At 46.0% G+C, this 25256-nt stretch overlaps 9 protein-coding genes across 9 annotated transcripts; 4 read left to right on the forward strand and 5 right to left on the reverse strand.

Moving 5' to 3' along the window:
- Positions 1–155: 155 nt before the first annotated feature.
- Positions 156–3318, forward strand: L199_006239 (uncharacterized protein; the record flags this gene model as incomplete). Its single annotated transcript, XM_064891939.1, has 5 exons — positions 156–183; positions 261–535; positions 618–753; positions 813–1017; positions 1074–3318. 5 exons carry the CDS (start codon positions 156–158, stop codon positions 3316–3318), a joined length of 2889 nt encoding a protein of 962 aa, XP_064748011.1.
- A 497-nt stretch (positions 3319–3815) lies between these two features.
- On the forward strand, positions 3816–10179 carry L199_006240 (uncharacterized protein; the record flags this gene model as incomplete). The annotated part of the gene is made up of 12 exons (XM_064891940.1): positions 3816–4262; positions 4332–5265; positions 5334–6304; positions 6364–7801; positions 7856–8250; positions 8328–8496; positions 8555–8883; positions 8950–9003; positions 9071–9230; positions 9293–9762; positions 9873–9961; positions 10041–10179. 12 exons carry the CDS (start codon positions 3816–3818, stop codon positions 10177–10179), a joined length of 5595 nt encoding a protein of 1864 aa, XP_064748012.1.
- Positions 10180–10461: 282 nt separating this feature from the next.
- Positions 10462–11242, reverse strand: L199_006241 (uncharacterized protein; the record flags this gene model as incomplete). Its single annotated transcript, XM_064891941.1, has 3 exons — positions 10462–10794; positions 10868–10978; positions 11075–11242. The coding sequence occupies 3 exons, from the start codon at positions 11240–11242 to the stop codon at positions 10462–10464; spliced, it is 612 nt and encodes a 203-aa protein (XP_064748013.1).
- Positions 11243–11618: 376 nt separating this feature from the next.
- Positions 11619–13105, forward strand: L199_006242 (uncharacterized protein; the record flags this gene model as incomplete). Its single annotated transcript, XM_064891942.1, has 5 exons — positions 11619–11741; positions 11829–11889; positions 11954–12054; positions 12115–12181; positions 12315–13105. The coding sequence occupies 5 exons, from the start codon at positions 11619–11621 to the stop codon at positions 13103–13105; spliced, it is 1143 nt and encodes a 380-aa protein (XP_064748014.1).
- Positions 13106–13509: 404 nt separating this feature from the next.
- L199_006243 (uncharacterized protein) lies at positions 13510–15679 on the reverse strand (the record flags this gene model as incomplete). The annotated part of the gene is made up of 9 exons (XM_064891943.1): positions 13510–13682; positions 13765–14218; positions 14288–14435; positions 14560–14781; positions 14852–15082; positions 15148–15309; positions 15378–15510; positions 15576–15586; positions 15657–15679. The coding sequence occupies 9 exons, from the start codon at positions 15677–15679 to the stop codon at positions 13510–13512; spliced, it is 1557 nt and encodes a 518-aa protein (XP_064748015.1).
- Positions 15680–16210: 531 nt separating this feature from the next.
- L199_006244 (uncharacterized protein) lies at positions 16211–19396 on the forward strand (the record flags this gene model as incomplete). The annotated part of the gene is made up of 4 exons (XM_064891944.1): positions 16211–16249; positions 16335–16414; positions 16507–18740; positions 18843–19396. 4 exons carry the CDS (start codon positions 16211–16213, stop codon positions 19394–19396), a joined length of 2907 nt encoding a protein of 968 aa, XP_064748016.1.
- A 281-nt stretch (positions 19397–19677) lies between these two features.
- L199_006245 (uncharacterized protein) lies at positions 19678–20940 on the reverse strand (the record flags this gene model as incomplete). The annotated part of the gene is made up of 3 exons (XM_064891945.1): positions 19678–19780; positions 19867–20234; positions 20341–20940. 3 exons carry the CDS (start codon positions 20938–20940, stop codon positions 19678–19680), a joined length of 1071 nt encoding a protein of 356 aa, XP_064748017.1.
- Positions 20941–21907: 967 nt separating this feature from the next.
- L199_006246 (uncharacterized protein) lies at positions 21908–22332 on the reverse strand (the record flags this gene model as incomplete). Its single annotated transcript, XM_064891946.1, has 2 exons — positions 21908–22177; positions 22252–22332. The coding sequence occupies 2 exons, from the start codon at positions 22330–22332 to the stop codon at positions 21908–21910; spliced, it is 351 nt and encodes a 116-aa protein (XP_064748018.1).
- A 417-nt stretch (positions 22333–22749) lies between these two features.
- Positions 22750–23490, reverse strand: L199_006247 (uncharacterized protein; the record flags this gene model as incomplete). The annotated part of the gene is made up of 3 exons (XM_064891947.1): positions 22750–23053; positions 23133–23196; positions 23319–23490. 3 exons carry the CDS (start codon positions 23488–23490, stop codon positions 22750–22752), a joined length of 540 nt encoding a protein of 179 aa, XP_064748019.1.
- Positions 23491–25256: the final 1766 nt, after the last annotated feature.

Consider the following 25256-nt stretch of genomic DNA (forward strand, 5'->3'; position numbering starts at 1 on the left):
ACGTCCCTGGTGGACTTGCATCTTTCTTTTTGGGCTTTCGAGAGGAAAGGAATACATCCTACATTCAAGTACTTACACGATTATCTTCTTGCAACTAGCTTGTAACCTGAAGATTTTTACATTTGACGAGAGAAAAGGAGAAGAATTAGACCAAGATGGCTCCTCCTGAAGCTATTTGGAATGGTATGTAATTCTTACTCGCTGGATTCCTTTATTCCCTAAAACTATCTACTTTTCACTGATATCTGTGATCCTTGTAGATCCCCAGGCGTTGGCCGATTATTACATAGATTTCGCTATCCCCCTCCGACCACAACCAGGTGTATTGGTCGCATCGGTCATCGTATCTTACTTGGGATCTTACGCTACTCTGTTGGTGCTCGGTCGAAGAACTTCTTCGAGAGGTTGGAGAAATCATGGTTTACTCTTATTGGCTGCTGTCGTATTTGCGGCATGTGCTATTTGGGGAATGCACTTTGTCAGCATGATAAGTATCAGATTGAGGGCTAGTCCGTACGTTACTTGGTACATTCAAGTAAGTCGGACTCGACATTTTCACTTCCAATCATAGATCGAAAGACCATGAGCTGACGTGAGATCTGGTCTCGTATTGGTAGTTCGACAAGGGTATGACTGCGTTGTCCCTTTTCGTCCCTATTCTGGCTACGTTTATCTCGTTCTGGCTTATCGGTTCAGAAATTGACTTTCACATCTGGAGAGTGCTCTTCGCTGGTGCTTTCCAAGGTCTTACCAGTAAGTCTCCCTTCATCCGATCATTGACACAGAAAGCTGAGCTTTTCAATCGCTTCTAGTCGGTCTCATGCACTACTCTGCTTCCTTCCGACTTCCCACACTCCAAGTCACCTATACCGCAGTAACCGTCGTCTTCTCTCTAATTCTGGCCGCTGTCGCTGCCATCGTTGCTCTGTTCCTGTTCTTCAGACTTCGAGCTCAATGGGAGGAATCTTGGTGGAAGCGAGCTCTTTGTGCTCTTCTCTTGGCTACTGCCGTATGCGGGTAAGTCAGCTTGTTCACATGTGCTTCGAATCGAGGGCTGATCATGTACTACACAGAATGCACTACCTCGGTCTCGGTGGTACCTCTTATCGATACAAGCAAGGTGTTGATCCCATGATCCTCGCCAACGCTGGTGGACAAGCCACTCGACTCACCATCGCCATCTCGGTCATGTGTGGTGTTATCGTGCTTCTATGTTTCGTCATCGCTTTCTTGGATGCAATGACCAAGCGACAAATTAGGAACAAAGCTAGAAACATCGTGATTGCTAGTGCCGCTTTTGACAAGACCGGCAAGCTCCTAGTGAAGAACGATGGTACTATTCCTATGCAGGTCATTCAGACGGACGCTGATCTTCAACGAGTATTGGGTGAACTCGACCCTCGACAATCAACCTTCCAATGGCTTTACCAGCTCTCTTTCAATTGGGCTTTGGTGACTCCTTTCGTCCCTCGAATCCTCAAATCTGTCATTGATCGACAAAAGGGTAAATCTCAACAACCAGCTGCCCTAGATAGGGGTTTGAACTCTTCATGGGAAACTTTGCTTTTCCGAAGCCGATTCGTCGAAGCCTCTGTCCTTCTTGCCCAACAACTCGATCTTTCTGTCGAATCGCTTGGAGCGATGTTCGATCGAGTACTCACTACTGGTACTAGATTACCTGAAGAAAGATCCGAAAAATCCGCTGAAGAAGGTAAAGCAGGTGTGAAGGGAGACGATGAATCTTCCATTCATGGTATTACCCTTAGAATGCACAACTCTGAAGGTGTCATGCTTTTCTTGGTCAGAGAAATCGGTGAAGGAAATCCATCAGCCTGGGACAACCCCAACGCCGATAAGAATCAACTTCGATCAAATGATACTGTCGACTCATACACTTCAAGAGGTTATCGAATGGCCGAAACTCGATTCTTCTCCAAAGCCATGGCTGACCACTTCGGTGTCAGTAAACCAGAGATGGACGTATTCTTATCTGCTTGTAAAACCTATGCCAAGAGAGGTACTCGACCTGTCGTTCAAAGTGGTGGTGCCTACCTCGGTCTTTTCGGTGTTCGACCTACCGGTACTCAAATGCAGGGATTGGACGTATTGGTATACAACTTTGCTCGACACCAAATCCCAGCTTATCGACTTCCTGATGTTGGCTATCCACTTAATGCTACCATGAAAGCTTGGGTGAGAGAGTTAGCGAATGCGAATATGGGAGAGGTACTCAGAAGATGTAATGAAGCTGTGGCTCGAGCCGAAAATTCAGATGATGGATCAGCTTCTCTCCATTCTCAAATCGACGAATCACTCTATGAGTTCCAAGCAGCTATCGCGGTAGCTATCGAAGCTCTCACAACCGCTTTGCGATGTTGGCCAACGTTGCTCGACATCGCCCGACTTTCACCGGAGATTCTCGAAATACCAGCTTCCGACCACGATGACAAAGCGCCTGCTCAAATGGTTGTACTTGAGGTTGTCTTACCTGCTCCAGATGCTAGATTGACTCCAGTCCAGTCAAGAGCTTCAGGTGTACAGGCACCCGCACTCGCTTCCGGCCGACATGAGTCTGACAAACCACCTGCTCCATTCGTTTACACACCTTTCAGTCTTTTCACCAAATCACAAGCTATGTTACTTCGAGCTAAGGCTTTCCAAGAGTTCTCCAAGAACACAGTCATCGATCTCAACAAGGTATACCCACTCATGCCTACAGATGTGGCTGCTGAGCTTGATGCTTTCGATTCTGGAGAAAAGGGCATTGACGCTTCTGGTAATCCTTTCGCCATTGGGCAACTGCAAGGTCGATGGAATACCCGAGGAAAATCAGCTTCAAAGGGATTGATCGTCGATACCGCTTCGGCCAACACTCACCATGCGAGATACACTTCTGATGCGTCTTCTCTCAACCTCAAATCACCTATCTCAACTGATGGATCCGAGGCGGCCTACGAGAAAGGATTCGGAAATATCTCTCAAATACATTCTTTAGCTGTTGCTACTCAAGGTCGAAGAGGTTCGAGGCCCAACACGGGAGCGTCCGAGCACTCGGTCCAATCACACAGTCTAGTAGCTTCTGACCCCGTTGAGACGGTCAAGAAAGGATTGACATCGCTAGTCAACAAAGCTACTGGAAATACCACTCAGCCAGAAGAGGATGAGAGGAATGTTGTGGATCATGAGGCTGATGTTGGACCTCCCGTCTACACGAGTGTCAGGAACAGGACAGACGGATGGTTCATGAGAAGTATGAGAGATCTGGAAAGGTCAGATAGGACGGGTGCGTTAGAGCATGTCGGATGGCAAGAGAATTGAGCATCGTTTATACATGGATAATCAAAGATGACATGGGCGTTCGAGTGAGGTCAGATTCTTATTTACAATGAATCATGTTTCATATATAGCTTCTCTCATTTCGTTTCAATTATAGGATGCAGGTTCTTCTCTTATGTTTAATATGGTATTTATCAATCTGGGTATGATCTCATGCATGTATTTTTGAGTTAATTAGCTATTTTCTTCAGCGGGAGAGCATTGCTAGTGGTGAACAAAGGGGATAACGGATCCGAAGCCATCTGTAAATCGGATTAGAAACGGATTAGACCGATTGCAACAAAGTTGATTAGCAGAAATCGTAATTCGATTGTAATCACTCTGGATTGACGTCACGGTCAGACGAAGTTACGAGAACGACCAGTTTACTTTTCAGAGTCAGGTCGATCGTGAATCATCAATTTTAGTACAACTCGATATCACCTACTTATACCCAAGTTAGAGGGACCACGGGCAAGATACAATAGACAGCCCGAACAATGCCCAAAGCCAACAAATCATCCGCATTAGCCGGAACGCGCAAGAAAAACGCTCGAAAAGCCGCCAAAGTCACAGGAGAAGATCCAGATGAAGCCCAAGCGAAATCAGGTATGAAGCCTCAGAGGGGTCAGAAAAAATTGTCCAAAGCTCAGAAAAAAGCATTACCAAAGATTAAACAGTATATACCACCTCCCAAACCGCCTGCTCCACCTATACCCGATCCTTTGGATGGACTGGGTCTGGCGAGAACTTTACCCGCTGAGCTGGTTGTGGTTTTGAGGAGATTGGGTAAGAAGGATGATGTAACTAGACGAAAAGGGTTAGAGGAACTCAAGGAAGGTTGGATAAATGAGCTTATAGCTACCAAGGATCTTACGGAAGATCAGGAGATGGGTTTGGAGAGGGAGTTAAAAGAGACTGCTATATTGTCTGCTATACCGGTATGGGTGAGTGAGCAGTGTTTTCGTGATTAAAATGGTCTGGTAGGATGGCTAAGCATTCCTTATTCGGGATAGCTCCATAATATCGCTAGTCTACTACAATCCCCCTTCCATCGTTCCTCGGCTATTCAACTTCACTCGGACCTGTTATCTATCCCTTCATTACGGACTGCTATATTAGAGAGTCTTTCATTATCGCTATTACCCGGAGCGCAGAGTAGGGATATACTGGGATCATGGATGGTAGCTGCTCTGGAAGAAGGTAGAAGAGCTGGAGGGGCAGGTCTGAGATCATGGGATAACTCCGTCACCTGGTCTACTCCGACACAGGAGGAAGATGGGGAAGAGACAAGCTCGACGTCAAACGATTCGGAGAAGATTGTTCTTTCACAGCACTTAGGTGACATAGTCGATTACTTGACTTTATCAATATTGGACCCAGCTACTTTACACGATAACATACATCCCGCACCCGTATCCTCAGCTCCTTCCACTTCGTCTCCAGCACCGAATAAGAAAGGTCAGAACATCAAAGGAGGAGGGAAAGGTAAATCCACTCCTAATCCTCAGCCTAAACAGCAAATATCTGCCTTGACGTCGACAGCAGCGGAAGATGGTGAAGTTATGGAAGAACGTTTAGCAAGATATCGAGTAGGTGGATTGGTAGGATTGAATTACCTGTTACAGCAACTATCGAAAGCGGATATCAAGGATCTCCCAGCAGATTTAGTCAACTTGATTAAGAATCCAGGATTATGGTTAGCTTTATCATCAGAGACCATCGATAACTCAGATTCAGATTCGCCAAATGGATTAGGTACTGCTCAACCTCCTATTAGAAGGGCAGCATATTCATTAATATCTACCCTGGTTGAGAATAACCCAGAACATCTGGAAGAGAAAGATACGTTGAGGATGTTATCGGATGCTGTACTTAGTAACTGCTGGTTAGAAACGGAAGGGATTGTTTGGGAGACTGCTGCGATGGCCATCGCCAAGTTTATCAGGAGTGAGTCGGTTTGTGCATCCCGTATCTCCACAACTTCAATAACACAATAGCTAATGCCAATCCTACAGAATGGCCTGAATGCTGGACGATCACCTCGGAGTTACAATCTAGGCGTGGATCCGCTCAAGAGAAGACCTCCGCAAATGGAGATCAAGAGGACGAGGACGATGATGACGATGATGATGAGAGCGGCAGCGACGAGGAGGAAAGGCCAGCCAACAATAATCAGGCCGATGTCTCGCAGTCAGCTCCGATTACCACCTCCCCTTATTACGCCAATTTCCTAGAGTTCATTTCGACGATTTGCCCCACCATACCACATCTCACATATCCCCTACTCCTGGTGGTGATATCGACACTCCCAGCCGATCTCTTGCCACTTGTCCCTTCTCCGACATCCCAGCTTCAGAACCTCTTCTCTCATATCTGGGCACCAGTGGATTCGAGATTGCTTTCGACACATTCACTTCCAGGACAACAATCCGCTTTCCAAGTATTCTTACAATCTATGTTGGATTGTACAGGCTATCTGGTAAGCAAAGCCTGGTCAACAGATGACGGCAGAGAGACTGCCTCCTGGCTGGTGAATACCCAGCTGGGCGATAAGGTGTGGAAAGAAGGCGTACTTGAGTTTGGTGGAAGAGGAGGTGGAAGACGTGCTCAGAAAGGTGCTAGTCAGGAAGTAGAAGCCAACGCTTTTGGGAGATCTCTAGGGAGGTTGTCTACGGTCGATGCCGGTCTGGCAAGGGAGCTTTCGGAAATTGTCAAGCAGTCGATACTGGAAGGTTGTTTCCCTGAGAACCCCTCGAGCTCCATCCTGTCAAGGAGTCTATCAATCCTTTCAGCACTCAAGACATCGACAGATAGTGAGATTGTGCTTCAGACAACCGAACAATCTATCACATCCTTATTACAGCGATGTGTGGAAGCATTACCTAAATCTATAGCGGGAGATGGAGTTTCCATCGTCACGATAGTCGAAACTCTTGTTGAAGGTTACAAGCAATACACTCAGTTGGTGCATGATGAAACAACGAATGTGAGTCTCTGAAGGATTTCGCAAAACGTCTGGAACGCTGACTTTGCCTTACTCTGTAGACCCTGGTACAGGTTGTCCAGGATAATCCTGTTGTTCTTTCCTCCGCACTTCCCTCAGACCTCCTTGTCTCGCTTCTCAGCGCCATACATTCCAAATCATCGACCAATCAAGAAAGGATACAGCAGATCACCCTTTCCTTACTTCAATCATCCGAAATCGACACTGTTAAACGATTCTCATTTGCGCAGAGCTTGCTCTCAGCACCGACCAATGGACTGTTACAACCTGGTTCGTTGGACAATCTAGCAACGGAATCAACTCAATCAGCCCTTGCGTCAAATTCTCCTGAACCCACCAGGGTCACTATATCATGCTTGAAGGCTAGTCAATACCTCTCTCGAGACGCTCTTGACGAGGTCCTTGCCCTAGTCTCTACAGCGATCCACGACTCAACCGAGAAACTCATCACTGGTCATGATTTCTCGGAAGATACTTTGCCTATCTCAGCTTTCAAGATCTTCGCTACGTATGCATCAGAACATCTTGAGGCAGTCATCGACTCAGCAATCTGGATACAAAGCTTGATATCGGTACATCATGTGATCTTCCTCCTTCCTCGAGTTCCGGGTCATATCGCCTCTTCATTTGGTAAAGACGAAGCTTTAGCTCAACTTTGGGTCAAAGTTGGACAGCTCGGTGTCGAGCAGAAGCAGTCGGTGCTTCAAAAGATACACCAAGCTCTGAAAGACGGCATTCAGCGCGTGGAAGTGGAAGTTGATCCTATAATCTTCATTGATGTAGCTTTGGCAACCACTTTGGGAGATCTCAGAGCCCCGTCAGTCATCGAACTTTCTAAAAGTCTACTCCCTCCAATCGCCGAACTCATTGATGAAATCACCACCCATACAAATCGACCTTCCCACCCTTCGCTACCAATAATTGACCCACTTGTACCCCATTCTTCCGAAGCGACACCAGATATCTCGCTGGAATCCGACTTTGACCTCATTGGACGATCAAGAGCAGCCAGATGGGCTGAAGCTGTTGTTGCACTTCTACGAGCAGATCGGCAACTGGTAGCATCTCAACCGGCTTTACTCCAGGTGGCTCTAGCCGCATACCAGCTTACACATGATACTCTGGCCGTACCTGGATCTTCGAGGGGTCTTTATGCTCAATCGGCATCTATAGTACACCTAACGGATCTCGTAAGGGAAGTCGAAGGTGCTCTGTCATATGCTTTGTCGTTCGTTGATGAAGCGCCTATTTCTTGGCACAACGATACCATTCAGATGCTCAAGGGTGGTTCCTTGCCTGAGAACGCGGATCTATTGCAGAAGCTTTTGTCTGCCTTGAAGAATGATATTATAGATACAGGAGGAGATGTCAGTGCCAGGAGTTTCAAGGACGTACTGAGTAGACATTTCAGGCAAAGTGGTGCCGGAGAGGCGGAAGCTGAAGTTTGGTTGAATTTCGGTATGAGCTTGATTGATAAAGGTGAGCTAATCGGTGAACAAGAGTTTATTCGATAGCTGATGAATTATGTTTCAGCACCGCAACTTGCATTAGCGATAATATACGCTATCAAGCCACTTCTTCTAGACCACAAATCATTCGCTCTCGCTCAAAATCGTCTCGCAAATGCTTTAACCTCTGTCAAACCTACTCCTTCAGCAGTACGAAAGCGAGGTATACCTTATATCAGACTATTGATAGCATCTGCGCCACCCGCAGATGCAGCTTCGATATTCTTGCCTCAACAACGAGCTATATTCGTTCTTAGACATGTCAATTCTTGGTTGACTGCTGATGACGACGAGGGAGAGATGCCTGAAGATGTGGAATACAGAATTGCCGAATTGGAGACTGCTTTGGCGCCTATCGTACAGGATTTGTCGGGTGGTCATTGGGATTCTATCTTTGATCTCGTAGAGAGTGGTCTTGAGGTGAGTGATCGTTCTGTCGTTGTTCGTACCGAAGCCGAGAAAAGGGAGATGGAGGCTGATGGCTATATATATGATAGGATGCGTCATTGGAGGATATCACTACTTCTTGTCTCACGTACCAGTCGTTATTATTGCTCCAGCAGACACGAGACTTGTGTCAAACGAATAAATCGCTACGAGCAAGCTGGACAGCGAAAGATGATCATATGAAGGCTGTCCTGAACCTTTTCTTACAATGTCGAACAGGTAAGCTAATTCGTTCTCCGTTGCAAGGTGCTTTAGCTGAGATCTCGTGCCATCTTAGCTGACTCCACACCGTTACTGATGATCCAAAACATCGTACTTGACCTACTGGGAGACATACCGGAACACGTGATGGAGAACGCTTCTCTCGGTCAACTAGCAGATCTTATCCATCTATCTACCTCCTCGGCTGTACAATCTGCTTCATATAGGATTTTGAGTAAAGTCATCAAGCATAATACGATAGCCTTGGTACTTGAGGTGGAAGCTTCTATTGCAGAGGATGAAGAAGGACATCAGCATAGGACAATTGAGTTACCGAAGGAGCTGGTTGATATAGTTGGTGAAGGGTTGAAAATCGATTGGATGGGTGAGATCGAAGTATACACTGTGAGTATATGACATGCTCCTCTACACCGAAGAAAGGCTTGTGTGCTAATCATGGTTCGTCAATAGGTTCTCGGTCAATTGCTCGCTTGGCTGGCTATCCTTGATCACTTCGAAGATGCCGTATGTCATGTTAGCTCTTCTCTCAGGCGATGCTCAAACCAGCTGATATATACCTCCAATCGTATAGTCTCGCACACTTCGATGGACTTACTTGGATCAGTTGAACTCTTCCAAGCTGCTCACCGAAGGACTGCTACCGATGTTGTTTGCCATGCTGGGCGTATCGGAAATGGGGGCATGGAACTTCCCTGCAAGTCAATATGCCGTTGACGAGTTTTACCCGGATTGTGAGCTGCGCTGCACAATCATCACCCTGGAATGGATGCTGATATCACTTACTGTTCTATAGTACTTGATCCCGAGGAGTTGGCCGATCTCACGCCGTTAGCATCCTACTTGTTCTATCGAGCACTAGTCACCATCCCGTCGGCCCTGAGGAGTTATTACGAATCTATCAAATCTCGACAACTGTCAATGTCAATGTTAACTTTTGTTGCCCGTCATTACTCCCCCGTTATCATCGCTCACGAGTTCGAAGCTCTCAGAGAACCCTCAGCGTTGAAACAACTCACAGAAGAAGGATTGAATATACGTATTGCTCAAGGTGGAGGAGCTACACTCGCTGCTTCGGCGGGTAGCGGATCTTCAGAAGCCATAGCGAGTTACGTAGTCGATGAACAACCGATGGAAATTGGAATTAGACTTCCTGCGGAATTCCCTCTCAAGGGTGTTGACGTAAGGGATTTGAGGAGAGTAGGCGTACCGGAAAACAAATGGAGAGGATGGTTGATGAGTACTCAGCAGACCATAACGTCAAGGGTGAGTGATGCAATGGCTTTGGGATCATCATACATTATTCCTGATCGAGTCTATGGTTGTATTCGTTCCATCACAACTCGGGCTGATGATATCGCTTGTCATTTATACAGAATGGTTTGATCCTCGAAGCGTTAACAGTGTTCAAGAAGAACGTATCACTCCATTTCGAAGGTGTTGTAGAATGTGCTATTTGTTATTCGTACGTACTTTCCCCAGTCCCTAGAGCCCATAGAGCTGAATAACTAACATGATGTATTTTCGTTCTCCATTATATGTAGGATCATATCCCTGACGGACCGTACGCTCCCTACCAAACCTTGTAGGACCTGTAAAAACCGATTCCACGCCTCGTGCTTGTTCAAGTGGTTCAACAGTTCTCACTCCAGTAGTTGTCCTTTGTGTAGATCTTTGTTCTAGATGGGGAAGCGATGGCGAATTTGTACGAGTGCTATAAGAGAGCTGTAACGCTGAAGATTATCTCAGAAGGAATATATTCATCACAAGTTATAATAACAGAATACAATGCATTGCATGGCCAAGTCACATGGAATGAATGACCTTGTCTCGTCATTCACTTAATATAGATCATATGTAGATTTCACCTTGCCCGCCTCCACTGCCAGTATAGACAAGACAGCTATTATCACTAGCATATCCATCCTCTCCCCTCGCCCTCATCTACAAATAGAATTGTGATCGCTACCTTGTATCAACCTGTTCATCGTCCGTCTTCCTCTTCTTCCCTTTCCCATCCACCGAATTGGCTGCACTTCCCCCAGCAGTTCCCGTCGTACTCTGCCTACCTCTACCTCTCTTCTTCTTAGGCTCACCATTCAGCGAAATGACATCCCCATCGTCGTCCTCCCCACCACGTTTATTCGTCGAATGATGTGAATCCCTATATTTGGCTAAGTAGACCCTTAATACCCCTTCGTAATTATCGAATCCCAATGATCGCATCGATGTGAGTATATCTTCCCCGTTGAGCGTTTTGCGTTTCTCCTTTAGACATTTCTCGGCCGCTTCGGATGTCTACGACGCCATGCGAGATACAGATAGATCAATAACGGTTCTGTTGTACTTGTTTATATTTTGGGACACTCACAATGAACGATATGAATTCTGATACGCATTCTTGAACGCACTCTTTAGCTTCTTTCGATACTTTCGCTGAAGCTGGTAATGAAGTTTTCATAATTCGAGCTACGTTTGCTATCTAATCATCCAGTGCATAATGGATGTCAGCCATCCGACCTCGATATTGACATTGACATATATGTCACACTGAAAGTAGAGCAAGAACACGACTCACAGGCAACCACCTATCTTGTTCTCTGAACTCTTCCACCTGGGCATCGGTGAATGGTCGACTGGAAGGTCCAGGATCGATATCTACCGATTCGTGCGGGCCGTCTCCTACGGGTGCGAGGTGCGGTAATGGATGAGAGGAAGAGGAGGAAGGGATTGTTGAATCTGCCATCGTATGTGGAGGAGGGAGGGGGAAGTCAGAAGGAATGATGAGTGATTATGGTAGTTCGTTGAGCGTCTCGATGCCGATCTGTTGGCTTGTTCTTGATGTCTCAGATTGTACTGAGGTTAGGCAATAATATGGGATGACGGGCCATACACAGATGGAAGATGATGAGTTGCAATCGATGGAAGAGTAGACGAGGTCAAATGTTGATGAGATGTTGATGATGATCGGCGAATTTCGGCTCTCGGCCGAGCACCACTATCAAAGGAACGTCATATCAACAAAAGTGAGTGACACATCATCAATTGCACCTCTTCACTCTCTGCTTTTTGATCATCTACTACTTCATCATACAAGTCGCCAGGATAGTAGACCCACCGCAATGTCCAGCTCAAGACCCAAGGTGAATCTTCGCTCCACAGCAGTCAAGCGGATCATGCAAGAGGCCTCTGAGCTCGCCAATGCTGATATAGAGGAAGATGGTTTCGTTGCTGCGCCTTTGGAGGTGAGTAGGGCATCGCATAGGACAAACGATCCCGACTCATATGACATATGGTACTTAGAAAAGTATTGAAGCTGATATGCGATATAGGACGATATATTCGAATGGCATTGTACGATGAGAGGTGTGTCAGGCAGCGAATACGATGGAGGTAAGTCGGACGCACCATCTCACAACAACCAATCTGACTTTTATAATGTCCATGTTCTATATAGGTCTATACCACCTGAGAATACTTCTACCACCGAGCTATCCCATGTCAGCACCTGATATAATGCTCATGACTCCCAACGGTCGATTCGAGCTGGGAAAGAAGGTGGGTCAGCCTAAATCCCAAATGGTAAGAAAGCTTGCTGACGTGTAATGCCAAATGCAGATCTGTATAGATGGGTTAACGAGTTTCCATGCTGGATCTTGGCAGCCTGCTTGGGGGGTGAGGACAGGTGAGTGATCGTTTGTTCGTAATAACATCCCATTCAAGATGAAATCCGAATCGAGGACTTGCTACCATGTGATGCTCATCAATCAACAACAACCTTGACTGATTGACTTTAATTTTCCTCCTATCTCTTTCAGCCGTCGTAGGTCTTCGATCCTTCTGGATGCAGACCGGTGAAGCTCTCTCAGCGATAGGTGCATTGGACTATTCGAAAGAGGAAAGAAGGAGATTAGCGAATTTGTCGAAAGATTGGAGATGCCCTAATTGCGGTGTGACCAATCAAGAGATCATACCGCCTTCCTCAGCTTCACCTTCATCTTCCAGTGCTACCCAGACCGAAAGACAAGCACTATCCCACGTGCATGATCAAGCGAGTCAGGAAAATGGTGATTCATTAAGTGAGGTGGTTTCGGTCTCAAATGATCGAGGAGAAAAGGATCAATCGGATATATCCATAGATCCAAATCCTCAAGAAATGCCTAGTATACTTCCGCCATTTAACACCTCAACCATAGGTCCATCAAGTACGGGTCTACAAGCTTTACCGATCGATATTATCCCTCCTTCTATCGAGGAACCGCCTTCTTTCACTTCCACTCGTGGACAGTCCAAAGAACCTGGGCACTCCACGAGCGTGCAAGGTTTTTCAACCACTGATGAGCGAGGGATTCCATCTCCCATTCCAACACATAGCATCTCACCTCCAACAACTTCTCCAGCCATTGATACCAGTAGCAACAGAGAAACAAACATAAATGCAAATACAAATGCAAACGCAAATACAAACACAGACGCAAACTCGAATGCCGCTACCGCCCCCGTGCTCAGACCCAATCAACAAAGGAGTCCAGCCTTTTATCTCCTAGACTCGTTGATCCTCGCTGGAATATCAATATTGATCATGTTAATTGCGAAACGAATGGCTTGATCATCTGTGGATTGAACCAACTCGAGTAGGGAGTACGTCATTGCCTTGCTGTAATTCTTCCTCATGTAAATACAATTTTAGCATGATGTTTTTAGACCCATACATACACGCACACCTTGTAAAGATTATACTGTACTCTCCTATAGACCTTCATTCGAATCTCGGATGACTTGTTGTAGATGAACTGTAAATATTGTATAGACCTAGAATCGGAACGTTGCGGATTATCATGCATTTCATATCATATAAAACTCAAAGAATAAGGAAAATGGAACAAGGTGTATCTACAATGCGAACAGGATTAGGTATATATGTGAATATTTATGTATACGTCTAGTTCGGAAATTCCAACTTCTTATCACGGAATCATCCTGCAAGAGGGGTATATATCCTAATACACGCGCCTATATGGAAAAGAACGGTTGATCGTTCCTTTGCTGTGGCTGTTGTTGTTGCTGTTGATTGGTTTGCTGACTTTGCAATTGACCGAAAGGGTTGTTCGCACCAAACCCTTGCGCACCAGTTTGTTGGACCGCCATTCTGTTGGAATTGTGGAATTGAGATCCAACGGGAATACCTAAGATGGTAAAAACATGGATGATTAGCGTCATAGTCATAGCCAGCCAGTCCGTCTTGGGGAAGGGGCCAGTAAGACTCACGTAAATTTCCAACATTTCCGAAAGTATCCAAACCATCTTCTCTGCCTTTCGCTAACAACGCAGCCAAGCCTGAATGCTCGCCATCATCTCTTTTCGGAGCGGGTGCGGTCCATGGCGAAGGTTTAGCCGTAGGTTGAGGTTCCAAAGGCTGTTGAGTAGTCTGAGGTGATTGTTGTTGTTGTTGGCTGACGACAGGAACAGGGAGGAATGAAGATTGCTGCTGTTGTTGAGGTGCAGGCGAGTATGATTGCTGTGATTGCATACCTCCACCAGGTGCGAATGGGTTGTTGGATCCGTAGCCTGTAGGCTGGGGGAATAAAGATGTATGTTGTTGTTGTAAGAATTGCTGTTGACGCATGTATTCTTCGTGTTGACGTTGTTGTTCCTGCAATGCCATCTGTTGTCTCATGTATTCCTCCTGTTGTTGCTGTTGCATCATTTGAGCGTGGAAGGGCTATAGCAATCACAAGCTCAGCTCAGATCATGTTGTAAGTGGTGTGGTAGCAGGACACATGTGACTCACATTGTACGAGGTATATTGAGGTTGCAATTGCTGTTGTTGACCATATCCTATATCAACCAATGGCCATCCACCCGTAGGCATCATAGGCATTTGTTGAGTTTGTTGAGCGAATAGATCAGGTTGTTGTTGATAAGCGTTATTCGATTGTCTAGAACTATCATCAGCTAACAATCGCCTAACGAACAAATCCTCATTCTCTGAATCAGATAACATCCATGCTGTTTTCCCTCTGATGCTCTTATCCTAGCTGACCTTGACTTCGGGATACTCACATGTTCAGACTATCATCAAACAGAGCATTCTGATTACTCGCGTCCAGCTCCTTCTTTCTCTTTTCCTCATCTTCTTCTGACAACCTCAAAGCTCTCCTCAGATCATCTTCTTCTTTTGTAAGCTGGGATCTACGCTTAGCTTCATCTTCTGACATCCTCTTGGATTCTTCAATCGCTTTTTGTAAATCATCATCTTCGTTTCTGTTTCTATTCGGTTTGGGTCTACACGGTATTACCAATGGTTAGCAGCTGATCTAACACGATACGATAATGACCAATTTGGTGCACTTACCTAGGGGTTTCTCTGGCTGGACTTCGAGGTTCACCATAATCATCATGACCCCTCAAACCGCTGTTCTCGATATTACCCAACATCCTATCTCTCATCGCACCTCTTGATCTCCTCTCTTCCCTCAATCTAGCATCATCCTGAAGCAAGTTGGTGATATCTTTTGCTTTTTGTCGTACATTCGCTCCTACGTCTTTACCCGTATCATCCACATATACGAATTCTTTCAGAGTCCTATCGCGATCCAAATCAATATCAGTTTCATCCCTTCATAGAGGAAAAAGGAGATAGGAGCTCACTTGACTACGTAAATGTTATCTTTAAAGTAAATCACAACGTTCTCCGATCCAGCATGTAGACAATAATCCAATAATGTCAAAGCTTTAAAAACATGTCTCCAGTTTTTACCCTTATCGTTCAATCTCTTATCCATCATCTCCATAATTTCAACGAAATCGCTCCTACACCATCCAGTTTATCAGCCAGCTTTCTCGTTCTCTATGATGATGATTACTATGATGAAGCTCACTGGTTATATGTCATTTGAGCGATCTCATTCATTTGCTGACCCGAGGGTCCCCACGGATCGTTTGATGTCGCATCACGGACTTTTGTCTGAGTGTCGGTATATCCCTTGGTGTAGTTCTTGGCTACACGGAGAGCTACAGTGCGCACAAGTCATCAGTACAGGTGGATGGGCGAATGATGATTCGACAGGTATGCTCACCGCCTCGACCACTGCGGAAGAGGGGGTATGGTAAGTCAGCGTTCCGTTCCGAAGGGGCAGATGAAGAGGGGTTGAGCTCACAGGTGCTGTAATGAGGATGCCATTGGTGACTGTGGTGTCTAGAGTATGAGTGGCTGGATGTGAGGTGAAGGATTGACGAGTATGGGATGGAATGGTAAAGGATGATATGTTATGATGTGGATGAGTGTGGATGGGATGAGCGTCATATGCATCGGACAACCTACAGGATCGACAACGTAAAGATGAGTCACTGCCACACTGCGGGGATATGACACATGGATGGACAGTACTCTCGGCGATATGATGAGAACAATGAATGTGGGTGATGGTCATTTTAACTTTTTACACGAGGAGACACCATAGACATCGATAGACATATAGATTGTAGCTATCATCCTTGTATATCCCCCCCATCCCCCCCAACTCACCCTCATCAACAGCGACTGCAATCGATAAATCCTGTCTACGGCTTCGACTATCCAGATCGGACGACACGGAGGAAGAAACCCAGTCTGCTTAACCCTCAAAAACCAGCAAAGACGTAATTTGTCGAATTCAATCAATTCATCAGAAAAGAAAAGAAAGATTAGAGGACATAAAAAAGCTTCATCAAGATGCCTCCTATATACGTAAAACCTGAAAATGCGCTCAAGGTGGGTTCATCTTCCATAATTGATTTGACATTAGAAGAGATTGGCTGGAAGACATGCTGATTTGACTCTCTTTGGTGCTTTACAGCGATCAGAAGAGCTTTTGGCTCTTGGGACACCTCAATCTCAACAACAAGCTTTCGAGAACTTGGTAGAGGTGTTCATGAGGTGAGTGCACCCTCGAAGGAAAGAAATATGGTCCTGCCTACATATATCTATGAAGGTAATTTCGCTAATATCGTATATCACTCGACCAACAGCAAAAAGTTCAAGCACACCCCTGTCAGCATTCTCGAGCCTATCGTGTTCAAATTCCTCGACCTGTGTGTGGAGATGAACCGAAAAGCTCACGCTCGACAAGCCTTATTGCAATTCAAGAATGCTGTTCAAACTACCTCCGTCGCTTCCATCGAAAAGGTCTTGAACCACTTCATCGCTCAAGCTGAAGCCAGACTTGCATCAGCTACCGAACAAGCTAAAGCTGAGGTTGCCGCTCTACCCGAAAACCCAGTTGTCGACGACGAACTCCCTCTCCAACCCACCTCATTGCTCTTAGATACCTTTGTTGACAACGCTGGTGATAGAGAAAGAATCGAGAGGAGATTGATTGCTCCCGCTCAGAAATTCTGTTGGGACGCCTATGACATCTCATTAGATATTGCCAAGAGTAACGATAGGTTGGAAGTAATCTACCAATCAGTCGCTCACAGAGCTTTCAACTTCTGTAAAGTCCACCAGAGAAAATCCGACTTTAGGAGATTATGTGAACAACGTCTCCGAAAGGATCTCACCAATGCTGCTAAATACGGTCATCAACAACATGCCATCAACCTCTCCGATCCTGAAACTCTCGGTAGATTCCTTGATACTAGATTCTTACAGTTGGAAACTGCTGTAGAATTAGAACTTTGGCAAGAAGCTTTCAGATCGGTTGAAGATGTTCATGGATTAGTTGCTGCTGGTAAAAAAGTAGCTAAACCAGCTATGATGGCCAACTACTACGAGAAATTGACTCAGATCTTCAAAGCTGAAGGTGGTAAACAAACTGCGGTTTTCCACGCTGCCGCTTGGGCAAGATACTTCCAATACGCCGAAAGAGCAGGTATCTCCAACGACAAAGCACCAGGAAGTGTACTCCTCTCAGCTCTTGCTGTTCCCCTTGGTGAAGTCGAGACCAAACAACGATTGATCGCTCTACTCAATCTCCCCAAGATGCCCACTCGAGAATCACTCGTCAAGGATGCTGCCGGTAAACACCTCAAACGAGTGCCCGCCGATATCCGACAAATCTACCATATCCTCGAAGTTGACTTCCAGCCTACCACCGCTTGCAAGACCCTTGCTCCACTCATCAGCTCTCTTGCTCCAGAGTACCAACCTTACCTTCCCGCCCTTCGAGAAGTCGTTCTTTCTCGACTTGTTCAAGAACTCGCTCAAGTTTATGACACTGTCACCCTTTCTCATATCTTGAACCTTGTCAAACCATTCGAGAACACCCCTTGGGCCACCGACATGCCCTCTCTTGAGAAGTTCCTCATGTCCGCCTGTCGACGAGGGGACATTAGTGCTTCAGTTGATCATGTCGCTCAAACCATCACTTTCGTTACTTCCACTGCTCAACCCAACCGACTTTCTGATCTCGCCATTGTCCTTTACAACACCATCCAATACCTCAACCCTACTCCCGTCACTTCTCGAGCTGATGCTTTCGCCGCTGCTCTGGCTCAAGCTGAAGAAGAGAGGAAGCAAGTCGCTCATCGACGACAGATTGTTCAGAAGAGAAGAGAATTGATGGAAGAAGCCAACTTGAGGAAACAACGAGAAGAATCTACTGCTTTGGCCGAGAGGTTGAAGGCAAAGGCTTTGGAGGACGAACGAAGGGCTAAAGAGGCAGCTAAACAAGCTGAAGTTGATCGATTGAAGAAACAGATGGAGGATGCTCGACGAGCCGAAGCTGAACAATTGGCCAAACAATTGGCTGATAAGGGAGCTTTGAAAGTTGATATCAAGTCTATCGAAGATCTCGATTCGTCGAAATTGGTTGCTCTTCAAGTTGAACAATTGGCCAAGGAGAAGAGGGAACACGCCGAAAGACTTAGAATCGTTGGCAAGAGGGTTGATCATTTGGAGAGAGCCATGAGGAAAGAAGAGAGACCGTTGTTAGCGGAAGATTATGAGAAACAGAAAGTTCAAGATAAGATTGAACATGAGCGATTGAACAAGGAATCCAAAGAATTGGCTATCCAACAGCAGAAGGCATCGGTGGAATTGAAGAATAGATTAGGAAGGATGTTACCTGATTTCATCGTTGCGAGGGATAACGTCGAGTCTCAACGTGAGCAGGAATTCAAGGTTGCAAGAGAGAAAGCAAGGGAGAAGGTGGAGGAAGAAAAGAAGAAACTGAAGGAGAGATTGATCGAGAGGAAGAAGGCTGAAAAGGCTAAGAGGGAAGAAGAGAGAAGGGAAGCTGAAGAAAGGGAAAGACAAGCTGCAGGTGAGTTGACCGTTCCATAGCATCAATGCGAGATACCATTCGTTATCGCCCATGTTTCCTCGAGAGTAATAGACGCTGACATGTATTCCTTCACTATCACAGAGGAAGCCGAAGCTAGAGCTGCCGAAGAAGCCGCTCGAGCAGAGGAAGAAGCGAAAGCTGCTGCTGCTATCGAAGCTGCCAAAGCTGAAGCTGCCGAACGAGCCGCCAAAGCACGAGCTGAGAGAGACGCCCAACGAGCCAAGGACGAAGAATTGCTCAAGATGCGATTGGCAAGAGAGGAAGAAGCTGAGCGTAGACGAGCTGAGCGAAGTAGCGGTGCGGGAGCGTACAGGCGACCTGGTGCTCCTGCCCCCGCTGCTGCTGAGACTCCTGCTGCTGCTCCCGCCCTTGCCCCTACGACTGTCAAAGCTGGAGGATGGAGAGAGCGAGCCGCCGCCAAGGCTGCTGCCGAGGCTAATGGTACCGCTTCACCTACCGCCACTCCCTCATCACCCGCTCGACAGGCTTCCGCACCTGCTCCGGCCGAAGGCCAAGCTCAAGGGGATGCACTAGCTCCTGAGAGAGGTGCTAAGTGGACGAGAGGTATGGGAGGAAGAGGTAGAGGAGGTGCGACTCCACCTACGTCAGGAAGAGCTCCTTCGAGTAGATGGTAAATGTTTTTAATGACTTGATTTAGATTCTTTCTTACATATTGTGATCAAGTTATATATGGAATGCATTGATTTGCATAGGCTGCACAGCAAATACATTCTTGCCCAGTCGACCGAGACGAGTTGCTCATACGTCTGTGAAATATCAATAACCATGATACACATTTTCAGCCTGGTCGAACATATGCAGACGAATCTGATGATCGTGTCATCATTGTATTTTACATTTCCATCAAACTACAACTTTTGTATATCCAGCGCTAGACGGTATGATTCTTGCGAAATCAAAATACCCTCCCTAGTCCTTGACAGTAATAACATCTCCCAACGTCAAACCCAAATAAGAAATCATTTTCTCGACCTGTTCCACCACATTTATAGCATACCCTGTAAATTCATTCCAAAATCAGCGTACACTCTTACACTCTTTCACGACGGTTGAAGTTTATAAAAGCATGATAATGATCACTTACCTCCCACCGATCCTTGGATCACCAGGTCCTACCACAAGTGCTCCAGGAGGGACGTACCCCGGACCTCGCTGAACAAATATCTGTTGTCCAGGCATCTGCTGTTGATGGGCCATCATATGCTGAGGTGGGGGAGGCGGAGGAGGTGGTCGAGGAGCATGATGTGCATTATGGCCTGGATATGTGCCCCACGCACCGGGCGGTGGAGGCAAATGGCCGTATTGGTTTTGCTGGGGCTGTTGGGGGAAGGTAGGTAGAGGACGTTGGAAATTTGCTGAAGATGAGGTGGAAGGGTTGGACTCTGGAGAAGTCAATTGAAGGTATGAGGTTGATAGAGCTGATGTATACGGTTTACCGTATTTCTTCCAGTCCTAAGTAACAACAAGGCAGAGTTAGTAAGCTGTCATATGTGATTGAAACATACTGTAATTAAGTGCCCAATGTGAATTTGGTATAAGACACAGCCTGACTACTCACAGTCTCATGTGGATTAGAAGGATCATTCGCCTTATACCCCGTATTGTTACATTTATGACACCAGAACCCTTTTGGATAGACCAATAGCTGTCCTCTCCATAACAACGGTCTACCAGGTGTAGGCACTTCCGTAGGAGATAGATCTGCAGATGTCGCCGAGGGTCTAGATGGTCCAGCACCATGATCATTCTGATGTATAGGTTCTTTACCTGGAGGTGGACCTGATGGAGAAGAGAATCCACCTCCGTATGCTGAGGATGTTGAGGGATTCCGAGGTGGTAGTTGAGGTGGACCAGTCTGTTGGTTTTGATGTTGAACGGAATTCCCTGTATATTGCGATCCCAATTCATGCTGTGGTCTTCTACCGAACCCTACACCTACACCTGTGATGTTTTGCTCTAATCTGTCGGGCATAGGTGGTGGACCTGAGAAATCCATCCTTGACGGTCCTGCTTCCAGTGTTGTTTCCGGCTGGGCTGAATGGGCTGTGGAGGGGGTGTATGCTGGAGGAGGGTCGAACGGATCATCGTCGTTCGGTACGGCGGTGTTGGTCGTTGTTAACGGTGGTGGGCCGGATGGAGGCGCATAAGAGGTAGACATACTGGCTTTTTTGATCACTTGCTCTCGTTTGTTTTAGGAGTAGGTTGATGATCTGTCTGAAGATGATGTGAAAGCAAAGATAGAAATTCCTCGTGCAAGTTGCCAAGATTTCGTTCGGATGACGTTGTTCAGAACACTGCCTTTACGTTAACCCGCTGGGGTTGAGTACGGTTGAGTGCTGAGTGGCAAATGCAACCGCTGTTAGTTTGATTTCAGATCAACTTACATGGATTACAGCTCAAGGCAGTCTACGAGCATGATTAGGATACTGTGTTATACATATTCTTGAGCTCATACCGACAGTCTATACATGGTACATAGAATCGACCAAAGACGGCTATATATTGGCTGCCAATTCCAATCCCATATATCGCTTGCGCAACTTTTCTCAACGTATACCTCGACTTCTAAACCTATCATCCTGAGACCCTCTATCAAGCGGGACTGGCCACATATTCCCATGAGTATGATACGAGAAACGAGCATGAATTGCATGTCCCAAAGGTAACAAGCTATCATGATCCATATGCTGGATACATTGATGAGCCAGCAAAAGTAAGCAACTGACAGCACTAGGAGGAAAACGGGTGTGTCGTTGGGGCTGGACAGACCCGATTGATTGGACAGATTTCTGCGCAGCGCGGTACCAGTACCATGCCTAGCACGAAAATGGAGTCGTTGGATTGCTGTATCTATATACAAATTCGTGGTCACTAATGGTAGAATGCTAGCTGACTGAAGGACAAGTCTATATCATCGTCGCATGAATGATCATCAGCTCGATACTGCTATGAACCGGACGAGGAGGCAACATTACTGTACCTTGACATGGACAGACCTCCATAACAGATCCAAAAAATTTGATACGCGGCGAAAACAGTATTGCAAAAGGTCACTTTACATCACAGTCACCGGTCCGTATAAATATTCAGCTCAAACCTGGTACAGTATCGAATGTCATTCACTTTTAAGTGAACTCACTAATTATTCCGAGTGTCTTACATAACTCGTGTATCAGGATCCTGACAACTCCAAGGAATGGTCCTGCCTCTTCTTGAGCTTCCTCGATACGAAAGGGATCATGATACACCTGAGAAGTCGCAGCGTACGAAGGTGCAGCAATGATCTGTCTGTGACCCAATCGAGTACTCGCACTGGTATTTGCAAATCGAGTTCCGTGTCGACACTTTTTGCTTTTACGGCTCTTCCTAGGTCTGACTTTGATCTTCTCCAGTTGCTGAGGAAGGATACACCAGTTCATCGCTTCAACCATCAAATTATCCTTGCCAAGCAGACAGCTACAGTACTCACTTTCACCAGACCTGTCAATGCTCTTCTGTCCTCCTCATATGTTCTCTGAAGACTTGAATGATTGTTGGCTCGTTGCGGCATGTTGTATTGCTACAATCAGTCAGTGTATGGTATGCTACCTACCGTATACCTCAATGACTTGCCCAAAGGTTTACAACTTTGCAGACTGTGACTTCGTTTGTACTATATAATGGAGATATGCAATAGCTGTGGCGGCGTAAGCTGTCTTCAATATGTCTCTTTTGACCAACTAAATGACGACACTCGTCATCATCTTCCAGCCGATTAGAGTATATTGATATCAGGTTCTATGAGCTGATGCTCTTAGAGAGTTCCTATAAATTTCATGCGACATATTTGGAGAGATACAAATGCTTTCAGGAGAGTAATATAGTACAAAAGGCCACCAATCGTTTTCTCGTGTGCTGCTTTCTACTGTACCGTATGTAGCAAGACGGTACTACATATGACAGTGTCGAGAGTGAAACGTGATGCCAATCATTGAGTGTTACTCCCTTCTTTGACCGCTTCTTTCAGCTCCTGAACAATCGAGTTCGACAGCACACAAGGGCTTTGTTCAATTGGTCGACTATCACCAAACATGACCCAAAAGAGAACAGCGAGAGTAATCATAAGCACAATGCTGAGGAAGGCTCTATAACCAGATTCACCATTCCGCCATCCTTTGGTCCTGTAATAAGGGCAGATGGGAGCATGGTTGGAAGGTTGGGGCTGGTGGAAAAGGAGAAGTGCGAAAGCCATCGACAGGAAGACGATGGACATTCCGTTGAAGAAGTGTTGCCTAAATCATCCAAGACATTCGTCAGCCCCTTGGGAATATGGATCAGAGGCTTTCGATTAAGTCAGGCCGATGAACTCACATTTCCACATCCTCGACTGATCTTATGACGAGGTGGACGACATCCAGAAATGCCAGTATGAACGCTACAGTGCACTAGTCGGTCAGCTTTGAACGCTCTTTTAGGGAAAACGCAAAACATCCAATACAGAGTAGTTACAATGCACCTTCGAATGGGATTCATGAGACCATCAAAAGCAAGACTCACCGGGACAGAAATAGAAAGGACACATGTCATCGTCACTTGAAGATGATGTACTTGTCGATTTTCGACCGGTGGAAGCATCATCGTTGCTGCAGATACAGGTGTTAGTAGGGTCGGATACCGTAGTTGCAGCTGCGTCGGTGGAGTAGCCTCGTGTGGAGTCGTGGTTGGGCATGGTATTGATCGCCATACCTATAGATAGCTATGGACGGCTGAAGGGAAAAAAATGAGAACAGGATAGACACTTGTGAGTACTGAAAGGGGATTGAGAGAAGTAAGACCGACAACAAAGAAGGTTGATCGAGTCATCGTACATGACTCCATACTCCCTCATCGTAAACGTCTTGACTTGATGTCGCACTGCATGTGGCGAAACAAAATAAAGAGGGAGTGGTACTCTTATAGAGCCACGAAAGGTCTCAGAAGAGCAATGCAGTGTGCGTATGCTCGCTGGTATTGTTCAGCCGCTCCTGGTAAGCTGGGCCCTACCGGTCTCGCACAGAAATGATCTGTGCGAACCGGTGAACGGAAAGAAGAACGCCAATGCATTCGGGATGAATGTCAGGATTGCAGTACCTATATTCGTCACTTTATTCGTATTGGCGGGTACACGATCCTCGGACATCCATCGCCACGAACCTCCCCGATCGTTCTCATTCAAGCTTCAACCACTTCGTTTCCATTCAGATCAGTCTTAGTCTTTTCAACCTATTTTCAAATGATGTTTTCGATTAGATGTCTCCCAGTCCTGGCATATGCCACTCGCTCTTTCCGTTCACATTTCCTTTTTACCCCCTCCCGACGTACTTTGGCCAATTTTTCTGTACTTCAGCCATCATCTTTGTTTTTACAGGGACGTTCCACATATGAACGACAATTTTCTTTCCACACTTCTTTCCAAATGCCCCTTCCATCTCATTCGCAGTACCTCCTAGCACTTTGCTCCCATCGATCGCTTTGGAAAATATCTTCAACCTTTCTTGTAAAGCGGTTGTGCTGATCTCCCTCTCAGACTCGTGGTTCAAAGCACCCTTGTGTGTTTTGTTGGCGTCGGCAAAGTTGATATACAAGACGATATTCGCACCCGCACCATTATCTTGAGAACTCCCACCGAAAATGGTTCGTATCTCAATTCAGATGAAGCAGAGACCAAAGGATTGACCTGCAGACAACTTTGGTAGTAGTCCATTCTTTGTGTGTTTCAGATAACGGTCAACTGGGTTGATGAGGTGTTTGTTGAGGACGTTAGAAAATCAGGAATGGGGCTACTCCGCTGTAGATCATGATGAAGATGAGAGTGAACACATCTCGACTGAAGTGCGATACGAATGGTCAGCGATCATCATCATTGTCCAATCCCTTGAATTCGACTTTGTCCACATACAAGCGAAGAAACACCTACAGTACAGTGTTTTGCGGTTCGTATCCGACATATAAACTAATGAGAATCACCAACGCCGGGAAAAATAGCCACACTAGCAAATATCCATCGAGCCAGCAGATCAGCTATTTGATTTACAACTCTGAGTTTGATTCATCACCTAAGCGGGACTGGAGGACTCACTGACCAGACCAAACTCAACGCCATCATCAGGATTAGCCGGTTTGTCTTTTGTGTTTCATCTGCATGGGATGTGTTGCATATTTGAATAGGGCATCCCGAAATTTTTGATCGTCATGTATATTTTCGAGAGCTATCAATCTTGCAGAAGGATGAAAGATGTCTTATAACAATGTGAACGATCTAGTTAGTCATCCATCAGATTTAAATTGATTTTCACGAAATACTATGATCGGTTGAAAATGGTTCGTGAGGGATGACGAGACCTAGTGATCCTGGATAATTGTCGCACACACTCCTCTTATGACTTCCAGCTACTGAGACTTCAGAGAGACCAAGTGCGTCCCAGTTGCCGAACACCACTTTTTTGTATCACTAAT

Source organism: Kwoniella botswanensis, chromosome 1, assembly GCF_036426115.1.
Source record: "Kwoniella botswanensis chromosome 1, complete sequence".
In the NCBI taxonomy this organism is placed as follows: domain Eukaryota; kingdom Fungi; phylum Basidiomycota; class Tremellomycetes; order Tremellales; family Cryptococcaceae; genus Kwoniella; species Kwoniella botswanensis.